At 25.7% G+C, this 14501-nt stretch overlaps 1 protein-coding gene across 1 annotated transcript; it reads right to left on the bottom strand.

Annotated features, from left to right (window-relative positions):
- Positions 1–183: 183 nt before the first annotated feature.
- LOC113852659 (protein DEFECTIVE IN MERISTEM SILENCING 3-like) lies at positions 184–5808 on the bottom strand. Its single transcript, XM_027482992.1, has 8 exons — positions 5699–5808; positions 4314–4466; positions 4004–4118; positions 3283–3520; positions 2888–3079; positions 2473–2793; positions 1670–1892; positions 184–599 (listed from the first exon to the last, which is right to left on the bottom strand). The coding sequence occupies exons 1-8, from the start codon at positions 5732–5734 to the stop codon at positions 561–563; spliced, it is 1317 nt and encodes a 438-aa protein (XP_027338793.1). The 5' UTR covers positions 5735–5808; the 3' UTR covers positions 184–560.
- Between the last annotated feature and the right edge of the window lie 8693 nt (positions 5809–14501).

Raw genomic sequence — 14501 nt, 5'->3', positions numbered from 1 at the left:
AATCCAGCGATTCCCCAAGGAAAGAGAAAGAAAGGAGAGGGGCTCCTCCAATCCTCCAGAAACTGCATAAAAGAGTGTAAAACTAAGAACTACAGTTAAATGAAGAATTTTAAAACTAAAAGTAGAAAAAATGCTACAGAGATGTACAATATTCACAGCTTCCAATCACAATCAGCTCAGGAGTACGGTGAGCTAACAGATATACAAGGAACCAAGAAAATGGTGGTCCTAGCTTCTTGTGTCTTGAAGGGTAATCATGCATACTGACGGGTTAAACCTGATATCAGTGCCTCGAAGGCTAATCTGATTTTTCTACACAGAAAAACTTGAAGAAAAATGAAGCCCGTAATTGAAGAAAGGCCTCTAGCTCAAAAAAAAAAAAAAACACGATGTACTTGTTTTCTATCCAAAATTTATCTTCAAACTTAAGAAATCAAAATGAGAACAGCATTCTCCATCCAGAGCCAGATAAGAAAATGGATATGAGCGCCAAGCTCAAGAACAAAAACAAGTTGCAAGCCATGGGCTCTCCTCTTCATAGTTTCCTGTCAGCCTTGATTTCATGATCTAGATATAAATCTGTCAGAAGTGGTCTGAGCCTGATGGTGCCATTAGATGATAGAAACATAACAATGGTCAGTTATATCACAGTTCAATACTACAATTTAAAGTCAGATACAGAAAACTCCCATCAATTCAAACAACTATGTGAACTAGATACTTGACGAGCTTGCACGTAGATAATTTAACACATGCATGCATCAGCAAGAGACACTTGCTGTTGAAATCAATAGTCAACACTCAATACCCATTGCCAAGTTTGATATTATTTTAGAATATAAGTAATTTAATTTCCCATGCTACACACGGGTTAACTATTATTTTATATTATATTTTAGAATATAAGTAATTTAATTTCCCATGCTACACACGGGTTAACTATTATTTTATATTACCAAAAAATTCTTAATATAAAATATAGATAATATTCATAAGTGACATGTACTAAATACACATATAACCTAAATCTAATTATCTACATTTCAAGTGCATAGAAAATCACTGTCAAAACATAATTTTATTATTATATTATAATTACACACACACTATAATAATAGTATATAGTAATAGTAATTACAGTATGATTTTGTAACATCCGATTGATTTTAAGCAATTATAAATAAAAAGTTTTTCTAGAAAAATTAAATATGTATTACATTAAAAATACAAAAGTAAGTTTTTTAACTCGTTATATAAAATTGATTTTAGGCATTTAAAAATAGTAAGTTTTTATTTGAAAAATATATATTACATTGAAAATACAAAAGTATAAAAAGCACTTTCTTTTTTCAGTAAAATTTTATTATTATTATTATTATTTAAAATCAATTCTCCTGTTAAGGTTAACATAATAATAATATTAATAATAATAATATAGTATTAAATTGAAAAGTTGCTTTAGGAGTTAGGATTGCAGGGAAAACCCTCAATTATAATATAGATAGATTATCCACAAAACAAAACTACCTTAGGGAACGGATCTTTAGTGATCTTAATAATAGAATAAATTCCTCAAATATTAGTAGAAGAAATTTTCCATACATTCAAACAACATCCAAGGTTTTATAAATCAACTATGTTTAAAGTTCCAATTTACAGATGGATTTACCTGAGTTGCAGCTGATGAAGCTTGCTCTAAATACTTGACATAATCACTCCTCTTTTTATTGAAATTGACCTTCGCCGTATCCAATAATGCCTGTTCCCTGTTTATTTCCTCCATAATCTTTTCTTTCTTCCAGTTGACATCCTTCAACTGCCTTTCAATTTCAAGGTCGTTATCAAGCCCCATTGATCTTTCTGGTGGGGGGAATCTCACATCAACATCTTCCCTGCAAATCCCATATTTTTTTATTATTATTATTCATATTTGGTGATTGTATTCCTCTAAAAAAAATTACAACAAACAGCAGTCTGATATTTCTTAAGTAAACTCACTCTTTTTTACAAAAAAATTAAATACATTTAAAAAACATAAAACAGTTCATAGTAAAGACAAAAATGTATCAACTCAATAACCTACAAAACCTTAACATTACAAGGTTCAATGGTCATTCATTGAGGTTCCTTGTGTGACAACATATCAAGACTTACATAGTTCCCATTTAGTAAAAGATTGAGATAATTGACATTGATAAACGGTATATAGATAACATTATTTTGTATATTACAGTTAATTCAACTGAACCACCCACATCTTAAGAAATTGAAGAGATTTACATGGGATACAGTTGCAAGAAAGATTATTCTCCATTAATATATTATTTTCCCCCTAAAATGGAAAAATAATATAAGTTATGTTCCCATTCCCAGAATGGCATAATTTAAGGTTTCAACCTGTCAAATAATTCTCAAAAGATACTAAATACACATCATGCATAACTAAAAAAAATCTGCTATTCATACTCTTACCTATTGCCCAAAGAAAATACACCACAACTCCTGATCATTCCTCCATCTAAAGAAAGAGCTCCATCACTTATGCAAGGAAGTGCTTGTATCATTTCAGCCCTTGTCTTATATACTTGTAGTCGAGAAAAGAGATTATAAAACAGAGTTTCTCTGAGGCCATAACCACTGGGAGTTACACAAAATAGGTTTGAGTTGTCTATACTAATCATATTCACGGCAAAGCCAAGAAATCCAGCAGGACACTCCCCATTGGGCAATCTTGGGTTTAAAATATCCAACATCCGTTGTGGATCATCAACCACATATTTTCCAGCATAAGGCCTAAAACAAACAAGATGAAAAGAGTTAAAAAAACACAAATTTATCCACAATCACAAATGAAAGGCATATAAATACAAGACTCTAGAAATCATGCCTCAAAGATTCAAGACATATCACTAGAAATCGATCATCCAAAGCCCTTCCAATAGAGGCACCCAGCCCATGAAGACCACAACTTTTATTTATGCAGCCTTCCTTATCATACATTTCAAGAGCTTTAACCCCTTCATAAGTTCTACAAACAATTGCAAGCATAGTCTCCACTCCTAGATACTCTGAGAAAAGTCTGCAATCAAAATAAGTACAGTGAAACTACCTGCATGTGTAGTTAAATATGCATAGATAATAGCAATACAGAAAAATATATAATTTTTTTATCTTGGTTAAAGATAAAACACCACTTAGACTGAGGAAAAGAGAAGTTACTATGAATTTGATATAAGTGCGCAATTTCACAAGTCAAAATGTAAAAATCTGTGTCAAATGCACCTGCTAAGATTGTCATCCTTAACTTTGCCCAGCAGAGTGACAATACCCACAACATCTTTTATCAATGTAAGATGAGAAGCCTGAGCTCCATGACGAATTTTCAGCTGGCATAAAATACCAGCAGCAGATTTGTCTTGCTGCAATATCTGTTTATTTACTTCCTCGTCAATTGTAGGGTGAGGATTATCGGTATCACCAATCTTTGTTGTACTTGAAGACTCTAATTTCCCAATAGAAACTATGAATACAAAGAGAAAACATAAATGACACCTCCCCTTCATTAGTAAAGAATTATTACAGAAAAGGGGATAAAAGATCATCTAGACAGAAAAGAAACAAAGTTTAACAAATAACAATGCAAAAATTTTTGCATCCTCAATAGCAAATGACTGTATTTGATACATGCACCTCAATTTTCAGTCTATACATACATATCGTAAGCTGTAATATGACTAACATCAACAATTATCCATAAACTTCATTGCCAAAATACTAATGTTTCAATAAACTTATAAACTAGTCCAACCTTCACTGAACTGACTTACTTTGCTGTTATTGATTACCTACCTTGTAATTGCATACATCCATATGAAAGCTTACAATATTGATTCAGTTAATGCACCTTACAGAACAGGTCCATAAATAATTCATAATAAATAGGTTCTTGTCCACCAGCCAAAGACAGAAAAAGTCCTAAAAATGTACTAACAAATCAATGTACCTTGCAAATGAAGAATGGAGTCATCCAATTTTCTTTTTTCAGTGTTCAAATGATTTAAGTTGTCTTCATGCTGCTTAATTTTCATCCCTAACGCACGTAGAACATCTTCTTGTTTCTGCAAGTATTACAGAGGTACAAGTTAAGTTTGTAAAAACCGTCATCAATCAATTGAATTCCAAAACTTGACAATCTCTGTCTCAATAAAAACAGGTGCAGCAGAAGTAAGATGAAATTAATTTATTAACAAGTAATTAGTAAAGTAAAAAAGACATCCTTTTCCGTTTGAAAAAGCAGCATAAATATAAGCAACCTGGGAATTTTGAACAAAGCATTGTGCTTGTAGAAATTCAGCATTTTCCACACTGTTGTGTGTATTGATAGAGTTTACATTTAAATTCACTGGCAGTGGCACCAATGCCGAAGAAGACCCTTGAATGGATAGTGCATTTGTATGAACTGAATGCTGCACAAATAGAGCTTATTGGCATCCATAATCATAAATACTGATAAAGTTTGCACAGATGAAAAAGCATTACTAACAGTTACTTCAGCTGGTAGATGTTCCAAGCTGCTTGACTACCCCAAAAAAAAAAAAAGAGCAATTAGCCCATATTTAATTAGTGTTGGATAGGGAAGTTTAACTTCTTTAAATCAGGGCATTGATGTATGCGTTTATAAATTTCTTGCTCACTTTATCCTTTCTTTCATCAGATATAAAAGCACAAAGCAATGCAAGCGCTATTCCATAAGGCTTTGTTTACAAGTTCAATTTAAAAAGAAAACAAAGGGAAAAGGAAGGTTTTAAAAGCCCTTTCCCTGTTTCAGAGTTTTTAGAATTAAGGAGAATGGGTTTGAAGATTTTTAAATGCCCTCCAAACCCTCCCCCTCTTCTCTATCTTCTGAATTCTTTCATTTTGCCAGAGTATAAACATTCAAACAAAGGAAGAATTTCACTTCCTTCCCCCTCCTCTTCCTCACCTTTCAAACTCTTTCTTCATGCTCCATCTAAATTTTACCCTTAAGAAAGAAGGAAAAAAAATAGAAGATAAAATTTTCATTCTGAATAAATATTTTTTAATTTATTATTTATTTATAATTAAAAATAAAATAATACATTAACATAAACATAATTCCATGATATTTTATTTATTCTTATAAACATCAGATAACTCGGTTAAAGCAAAATAAAAAGAATATATATCGTCATTTTTTTTCACTTCTAAAACCTCACTCTCAAACACATCCTAAGAGGCAATGAATTTGAAATAAATGTAGGGCACTTAACGCAAATTGCAAGAACATGGCTGTAAACCAAATTTCGATCATAGAAGTGTTCTTGCTCTCTCATGCCAATGTCACATGAATATCAAAACCAATGTGAGTGGGAAACAATGCAGGTTAGTTGCATGTAGGAACTTAATTTTCTCGTTTTGTTACCATAGGCAAAGAATAATTATACTGAGACCGTAAAGTTAAGTTTGAAAAGAGGAATTGGAATCGGCACTACAGAAAAAGAAAATCTCCGACAGAGAATTCTTGGAGCCCTTCCAAAAGCCTCAAACACGCGAGTTCTCTTGGGTTAAGTAAAGGGAAAAAAATAAACTAGGAAAATAGCGACACAAAGACAATGGTTTAGTTATTGTAAGGGGAACGAAACTAGAAAGAGAAAATTGAAAGAGAGGGAGAGAGATAGACCTGGTTGCTGGTATTGGGAGTGGGTGATTGAAACATGACTGAGGGAGTGAGAACTCTCCCCTCTGAGTCTTGAGTTTGCGGAACGTGAAATTTGAGAAATGAAAGGGGCAAGAGAATAAAAACAACAATCTCTCTCTCTCTCTCTCTCTCTCTCTCTCTCTCTCTGCTTTCTCAAGTGGTATGTTGAATCGCTGCTTATGAAACTAAAAATATTTTGATTTAATCGAGTTTAATTAAATTCTTTTAACTATTTAAATTATATTTAATATTTTAAAATAATAGATATATGTGTTTTTACATAATATTTATTTTATAAAGTAATAAAAACTTAGGAAGTTAAATAAAAAACATGACAAAGTTCTTATTTAATTCTGAATAAGAGCTTCGTAATTTTTTCTTAATAAATGTTCTATTACTTCACGAAGCATAGAATAGATCTAATTTTTGTATATTTTGCTTTTATAAATTCTTTAAAGTATTAAATAAAAATTAAATATATCTTGTGTTTTTAAAACAATATATGTAATTAATGCTTATTTTATAAATAATAAGAAAATTAGAAGAGTAAGTAGAAGAATGTAATGAAACTTTAAATTGTGCATTAAATTATTTGTATTTATTATTTTGAAAGTAAAAAACAAAAATAGAAGAATAAGTAAAAGGATGTATTAAAACTTTAAATTGTGTATTAAATAAAAAAGTATGTGCATTTATTGTTTAAAAATAAAAATATATATTTAATATTCTTTCAGTTTTATTTTATATATTATTTATTAAAAATATTGATTTTATTAATTATTATAATGTAAATAAATTTTACTGAAATATTCTCAATTAAAATTCTAGAATAATTATAGTAGTTAGGCAATGAAAATTATTATTAAAGTAATATTTGGATTATTGTAATGGTTAGTTGCTAAGAACAATTTATAATAAATAAGAGTATCAGTAAAAGAAGAATGATTAATACTTTTCTGATATTTTAAAATAATAATTTATATGAGATAAATAAAAACCGTTATTTAATATAAAATGAAATAAATAAGTATAAAATTTTATAACGTAAAAAAAATTAAAAATATGCTTTTGTTAACTTTATTTTCTATAAGTCATTTTAAGCATAATTTTTTTTTAAATATTATAAAAAATATGCATCAACTTTTAATTATAATATAATAATTATTTTTTAATAAAAATATTAACTTTAAATACTTAAACTCAATTTTATAAATTAATACTATTAAATTTATTAAATCTAAATGATATTCAATTTTATTAATTTTTATTTTTTTCATCATCGTCACGCTTTTTTAAAACAAATAATAAATTATTATAAACAACTAAAATAAACTATTTTACTATATAAGTTTAACTTAGTGAAACAAATTTTAAAGTTACACACACTTATTTGTGTCTTTGATAAATCTTTTAAATTAGCTTTTAATTTATTTGACCAGCTTAAAAACATATTTAGCTAGATTAGACATGTTTAATAAAAAAATTTCTAATAATATGCAGCACTTTTTGTAACAAATTTTTTCAGATACATTGATATTTTCATTTTTTTTCATTCTAGCTATTGACAGAATACGGGAATGGATAAAGATAATTAATTAAATATCTGTAATTAATTCCTTCTTCTTTATTTCTTTTTTTTAGAATGAAAATCTTTTCAATTAAAAAAGATAAAGGATAAAAGTAGATTTAGCTTTAGTGAAACTCAAAAATCTAGTCTAAGCTTTAATGAAATTGAATTAATTTGTTTGATTTTAATTTTAATTTTTAATTTTTAAAAATTATATTTTTAAACAATTTTATAAAACTTTTTTTAGAAAAATAAAATAAAATAATTTTTGTTTGATAATTTAGTTTTTAAAACTGTTTTTGTTTAGATTTTTGTTAGTTTTAAAAAGGAAAATAGAAAAATGAAAACAAAAATACTTTAGTTGTTACATATATTATTTTAAAATATATGTTTGTTTTCCATGTTTAAAAGAGTTTTCAAATTTTTTTTCTAAATATGGTATAAATTTATACTATATTTAGAAAAAAATTGAAAACTCTTTTTAAAAGAGAAATCAAACACAATAGTAATTCTATTTTTTAATTTTAAAGATTGAAAATAAAAATTATATTTCAAAAATTATTTTTAAAACTTATATCAACAAACAAGTTTTTCTATTTTTTAATTTTAAAATTAAAAACTCTATTTAAAAAGAAAAAACAAACAAGCTCTAAGTTCTTGTAACTTGTATTTTTTTCTTTCACAGTCTTATCATAATTTATTGTTTCATATTCTTTTATGTAATTTTTTATTTAAAATTTAACAATTAATTTTATCAAAGTACATTACTTCTTACCAAATACAGTCAATATTATGAATTTCTCACTCTAAAATGAATTAGGGTGAATTAATTGATTATTCCTGAGCAAGAGTGATTGTTTCATTTATTAGAGGAACAATTAAAAGGCATGGTTTTGGCTTCATCAATGATAAAATATGGTAATGTTTAAACAAGGTTGGGGTGTAACTCTTTCTACATTTGCAATGTCTACTGTTTCAGTAAATCATCAAAACACGTGGTCCCCTGATATTGTGTGGGACGTTGTTTATTTCAGGTTCATTTTCACATTAGAGCTTAGTAAATTGGCATACAATCACATGTTTAAATAAGAGCAGAGTCCAAGGTATTAGGAAAAGTTACTATATAAATGATAGTTTTCGTAGAGACTGTTTATTTGAAGGAATCTGAGGGAAGAGACGGAAGAAGAGATTATTTATTATTTTAAAATTAAAAAACATTATATATTATTTATGATAATAAATAAATAATTAATATATTAAATTTATATTAATGTATTATTTTATATATTTTAAATTAAAATATTTATTTATTTAAAAGAAATATTTGTTCTTTTCTTTTTTTCAAATTATTTTTAAACTATTTTTAAAAAAAACATGTTTGTTATATACTAGCCAAGAAAGATAAAATATAAGTATAACTTCTCAACAACAAGAATGTGAAGAATACAAGTATAATTAATGTGACCCACCTAGATATTTTATGTTGTTAGAACTCATAGTAGGAAATTAATTGAAGGTAATATTTATATACAATAGCATTAAGAATTAAGATGTCTTAAACTTTTGTATAATCTAATTTTTTTGGTGTTTTTTAAATTTTTGTTGTTATTATTTTAATTTATTATAATGAGTTATAAGTTATTATGATAAATTATGAATAACTATAAACATGAGTTTTAAAAATGAAAAGACATGTTTTTTCTCATGCAATAAAAGGTAGTGTATATACTTATTATAATAATAAAAAAATCTTAATATGTTCATGAACATACGTCAGTTTGATGGGATTACGTTAATTCTTACTTATTTTTCTTTTTTTTTTATTACTCTTTTTTGTTTTTATCATACCAAGTGATATCAGAGTCAAAGTTTATCTAAGCATTATATTTGTAGGATTATTTCATTTAAAAAAGTTTTTTTATAAAATTCTTCTACTCCTTCCCTCTACTTTTTGGGGGCTTTAAAGTAACAATTTCTTATATAACTCGTTTTTCTCTTATTCTTTAAGTAAAACAACAATCCTTCTAATTATTTTATTTTTCTCATTTTTTTAAATATTTTTTCTACTTTTGGATATTATCTCTTTTTATAGGTTAGTCTCTTTCTTATCACTATTGAGCACCATAGTGTAAAATCATAAAATTGAAGCGGTATTGATAATCCATGAGTTTAACATATCATACTTAATTTAATGGTTTAAGAATTCACTCTACTTTAATAACTCCTTTAATTTTTAACATCTCATTCTAACAATGCAAGTTTCTCGAGTGTCTGTGATTTGCTTGTTAATTATCTCCTTTCTCTTATAGTAGTATTATTCTTACTATGTGATTCTTCATTTTTGTAAACATATCTCTTTTTAATTCACTTAGTCAAACTATTAATGAATTATCTTTCTCCTTAATTTAATTTCATCCTTAATATTGTATTTAGTTACCAACCAATAGCTAATTCAAATTTTTATTTCTTGTTGGTGGATAAATTATCTTGTTGAATCCAACTCATAATTGGCTGACGATACCCTTAAGTCTAGCCAACTATATTGTCTCCTCCTTTATATTAATAAATTGGAATTTTTTTTTTGTTTAACTTTAGTTTTAAATTATTTAATTTATTTCCCAAATGGGAGTCTAAAAAAAAAAAAAAGTTACAACTTAAGTAAACAAAAATTAGGCACATGTATTTTCTTACTGTTTATTTAATAAATAATTTGTAAACAACTTTTTTTATTAATTTAACAAAATAATTTAAAATAGTTGATTTTAACAAATTATATAAAAAAAACTAAAAATAATTTATAAAAATCATAAATTATTTATAAATTTTACTTTAAAAAAACTTTAAAGTCTCGTACAGGTAAGCCACCTGCAAAGTGCATGTTGAACATTTGTTTGTATTAAAAATAATTTTCTTTTTATAAATGGTTCATAAATTTTTCTTAAAAAAACTCGTACAGGCAACCCCCTTATACAGTGCATGTTGCTTGTTCATTTGTTTTATTTTGCTTTTTTCAAGAGTGCATGTTGGACTATTTTTTTTTTTTTAATATATAATGCACACAAGCTACTTCTAGGGCCCAGAGGGCTATGAAAATTAACAGTTTTTTTTTAATTCGGTCGGTGACGTCATATTGGTAAAGTTATTACCCAAAAATATCTTTGTAAGTGGGCTAAAATTTATGGACTTGTGCATAAATATTTTAAGACTACTGCATTCATTTTGGGCCTATTAGTACAGTCCTTTTGCTTGCTGTTCAAATAAAAATGGCATTCCTTATGCGTTTCTCTTTTAATTTATAAAAATAAATAAGAAAAAATGTGTTTTAGAGAAAATTATAAAATATGAAAAAAAAACTTTCAATTTATTGATATTTTTTTACACATGAACATTTGATATTATTATGGATTCAATTTCAGTGTCATTTTCTTGTACACTAACATTTGATATTATTATAAGATTAATTTTAGTAATATTATGTATATTAGTCAATTTAAATTAGTATATAAAATTTTTAATTTTATATATTATGTTACCCTTTCAGATTTGTTGAATATACACAAATTTTTAATTTTATTTAACTATTCGAATGCATTTAAAAGATCCTTTGTAAAATGAAAAGGCAATAAAATATTGAACGAAATATTTATTGTAAAGTCCTTTCACAAAATCAAATATATAGAAAAGTAATAGTGAGTCTTAAATTTAAATTTTCATTATTCAACAATAAATATGTGTTTTTACAAAATATTTACAAATAAGAGTGTTGAATAAACTAAAATTGAAAACATACAAAAAAAAATTAATGAAAAGAATAAAAAACTACAAATGTAAAAAATTAAGAATTATAAATGTTATAAACTTCAATACTATAGTAGTACATTACAAACAATGTAGTAATGCAGTATAAAACATTGTAAAAGGAAGAAGAAAAAGGGATAAAATATGACTTGTTCATGTTTATTTTTATTTTTGTCAAATGAAAAAAATGCATAACAAAGATTGTGTAAGTAATCAAAATATATGAAGAAAAAAAAAACATCAATGTTCTATACATTATATAAGAGAAAAAGGAAAGAAATTCAAGAATGATAAACTAAGCATGAAGTCAAAAGAAAACATCAGATAACACTTAAGTTTTATCGGTTAACATTTCCTGTATTCATATACAAAACAAAGAATAATAGAGTTACAAAGCACACAAACCTGATTTAAAAAAAAAAGGTTGAAATGACAAATTGCTAGTAGGTAAATTTATATGGTAGGGTGTTTATATAGTTTCATATTTTCTATAATTCTTTAAAATTAACTCCAATTCAACATGTCAATACAGAAAATTAAGACTAATAAAATTTTGTTAAGTAATAATAATAATTTTTTATAATTTAAAATTTTAAATAAAAAAATTTCTAAAAATAAAAAATAAAGAAAAGTAAAAGAAAACTTTTCATGAGTTCAAACTTTTTACAAAATTAACTCTCTCTCTCTCTCTCTCTCTCTCTCTCTCTATATATATATATATATATATATATATATATAAAATATTTTAACAAATTAGTGGATATTCATACATGCACAAAGTTACAATTCAATAAGTTAAAATAATTTAAACTAAAATAATCAATATCATAAAATTTTCTAAAGATATATTAAATGAACTTAAATTGAAAAGTGAATCACGTAAATCAAATACCTAACTTTCTAAAGTTAAACTTAAATAACAACGGGTTCGAATTTTTAATCTTAAAAGTTATTTAAAATTAAAGACAAGATTTCAAAATTAAATTAAATTTGTTTGTTAATTTAATATAATTTTTATTTTGAAGTATTTTTAGCCATTTAGGTTATATTATTTGATAAAATATTTTATTAAAGATCTTATTTCACCAATGAATGAAATTTTTAAAAAATAAAATACCAATTTCTTTAACCATAATTAAAGGAACCATAAGTAGTATGATTCAAATTAAATTATTTGCATTCCAATTCATTCATTGATTTCTTCCACAAAATGTGTTTGTAGGAGGTACGATGCTTCATTATGCAAGACTTTTCCTTACCATGTTTCTTGCTTCTGCATTTTCCCTTTACCCATTCTTTCTTCACTGCAACTGCATGCTGCACCTTTCGTCGCTTCATTTTCTGCTCTCCTAAATGTTATCCGATCAGTTTGATTAATTTACATAATTTTATCCTAAGTTCGTATATGAATTTCATCTAATGGCGCGTTTTAGTTATTAGTTCAACTTACATATTAAGAGCATATGTTTCGTGAAATTGAGAATGTCGCTGAAATATTCACTAATTAGTGTTTGAATATAGGCATGCATTGAAATGAAATCTCAGCTGTTTATGTCTTGTCTTTATTTGATATAGGTTAATTGAAAACTAAATGGCTAAAAGACTTCCTAACTAGGATGTGTAAAGCAATTACATTAATTGTTGAAGCTAACAGAAAAGTATTTGAATTTGATTTTTTTTAATACCTGCAACTTTCCATAGCATAATAAATTATGTGCAGTAATTTTTATTAAAAAAATATAAAATTTAATGTAATTTAATATATTGATATTATCAATATTATAAACTTTAAAATACATAAATTTTTATCCTATATAATATTATATATATATATATATATATTTTTTTTTTTTTTTTTTTTATTTTTTTTTAATTTGTCCCTGTCGATATAATGCACACATAGATATCTTTTGACTTAGAGGGGGCAGTTTTCTAAATGAATCATTAATTTAAATCGTAAATATATATTATTGGCGTAATAATATTTATATAACTATTTTTTATTATATTTTTATAAAAATATATAATTAATGATATTCTCAGTAATAATACTGAGAAGATTGTGTAAGCCATGAATAAGAATAGGATTTTTTTTTGTGAATATGGTTAAAAGTTATGATCAAATAAATTAATTTTATAAAAATTTATTAAAAAATAATAAGTATTTTATTACATTATTTTATTTTAACATGTAATGTAATTTTAAAATATAATTAAATATTAAATTTTAGATAATATACTTATAAATATTTAATTATATAAATTTTGATATATATAATTGTGAAAATAGTATAAGATAATTCAACAGTTAAATTGATAAATCTTATATTTTATAAAAAAATTACTAAAAAAATATAAGTATCTAAATTTAACATATATCCTAACTCTTATTATAAATTCTGCTGTCATCAAATTGAATAATAATAATAATAATAATAAATTGTTAGAGATTGACCGTGAGTGATCGTAAAGTTATCTCTAATGGTTACTATCTTTTTTATTATTATGATTATGTTTTAACTAATCTGTAGATATTATAATACTGAAAACAAGAGATAACTGATGAATCAGATATATGTTTGGAGTTATTGGCTTTTAAATTTTTTCATGCAAACCAATGGGTGTTGCTGTTTAATTCGAGCGCGGTGCTAAAGGCTCCAATTTATTGAAATGAATAAAACAGCATAACAAAATAAAAATGATGAAAGGTGCATATGACCAAACTTAATTATAACCATATCAAATGCATGAAAAAAGAGGGCACAAAAGACTACTCACTTTCCAAATGCACACCTTTTACCTTGCTCCCTTTCAATGCAAGCAAGCAAATAAGCAAAAGTCTTTGATGGGTCAATAAACTTCACTTCCTTTTTGTTTTTCTATCTACCTCAACTACAACTCCCTAAAGTGCATGTAGCAATAAAGAAACGTTTGCATCATCACTCCTCAATGAGAGGGGAAAGAGATACATATGTTGAACTGTCTCATGCCTCAATTTGCTGATATTTGCTCCACAGTTTGAAGTGGACAACAATAGCCAAGTCAACATATAGCAGCAACAAATATGTTCAATTTTTTTTTATCTCTATAACAAGAAATTAATAAGTAGTAATTTTTTTATTAAAAATAAAGAATCCAATGAATTCTGTATTGTTTTATAAATTTTATTAAAAACTTACTATACATGAGTTTTTATTTTGTGTCATTGAACATATACGCATCACAAAATTCTTCAACTTTTTTAGTTAAGATTTTATTGAATAATATATTTGATTTTATTGAAAATGATTAAACAAATAACTTGATGTGATTATTATTATTATTATATTTGAAAAATTTTACGCGTGATTCATAAAAAATAAATTATCACTTTAACTTTTGACATTCTATCTATTACTTAACTTTGCCAATTTTTTTGTC

The sequence above is a fragment of the Abrus precatorius genome, unplaced genomic scaffold (assembly GCF_003935025.1).
Source record: "Abrus precatorius isolate BTA unplaced genomic scaffold, Abrus_2018 Scaffold10, whole genome shotgun sequence".
NCBI lineage: Eukaryota > Viridiplantae > Streptophyta > Magnoliopsida > Fabales > Fabaceae > Abrus > Abrus precatorius.
This window is presented reverse-complemented; position numbering and strand designations above follow the sequence as displayed.

Coding starts and splice junctions, on each gene's coding strand:
- LOC113852659 (XM_027482992.1), bottom strand. CDS start 5,734: ATGTTTCAATCACCCACTCCCAATACCAGCAACCAG. Junction 4,119..4,313: donor GCTTTGTTCAAAATTCCCAG/GTTGCTTATATT, acceptor TAATACTTGCAG/AAACAAGAAGATGTTCTACG. Junction 1,893..2,472: donor GTATTTTCTTTGGGCAATAG/GTAAGAGTATGA, acceptor TGGGATTTGCAG/GGAAGATGTTGATGTGAGAT.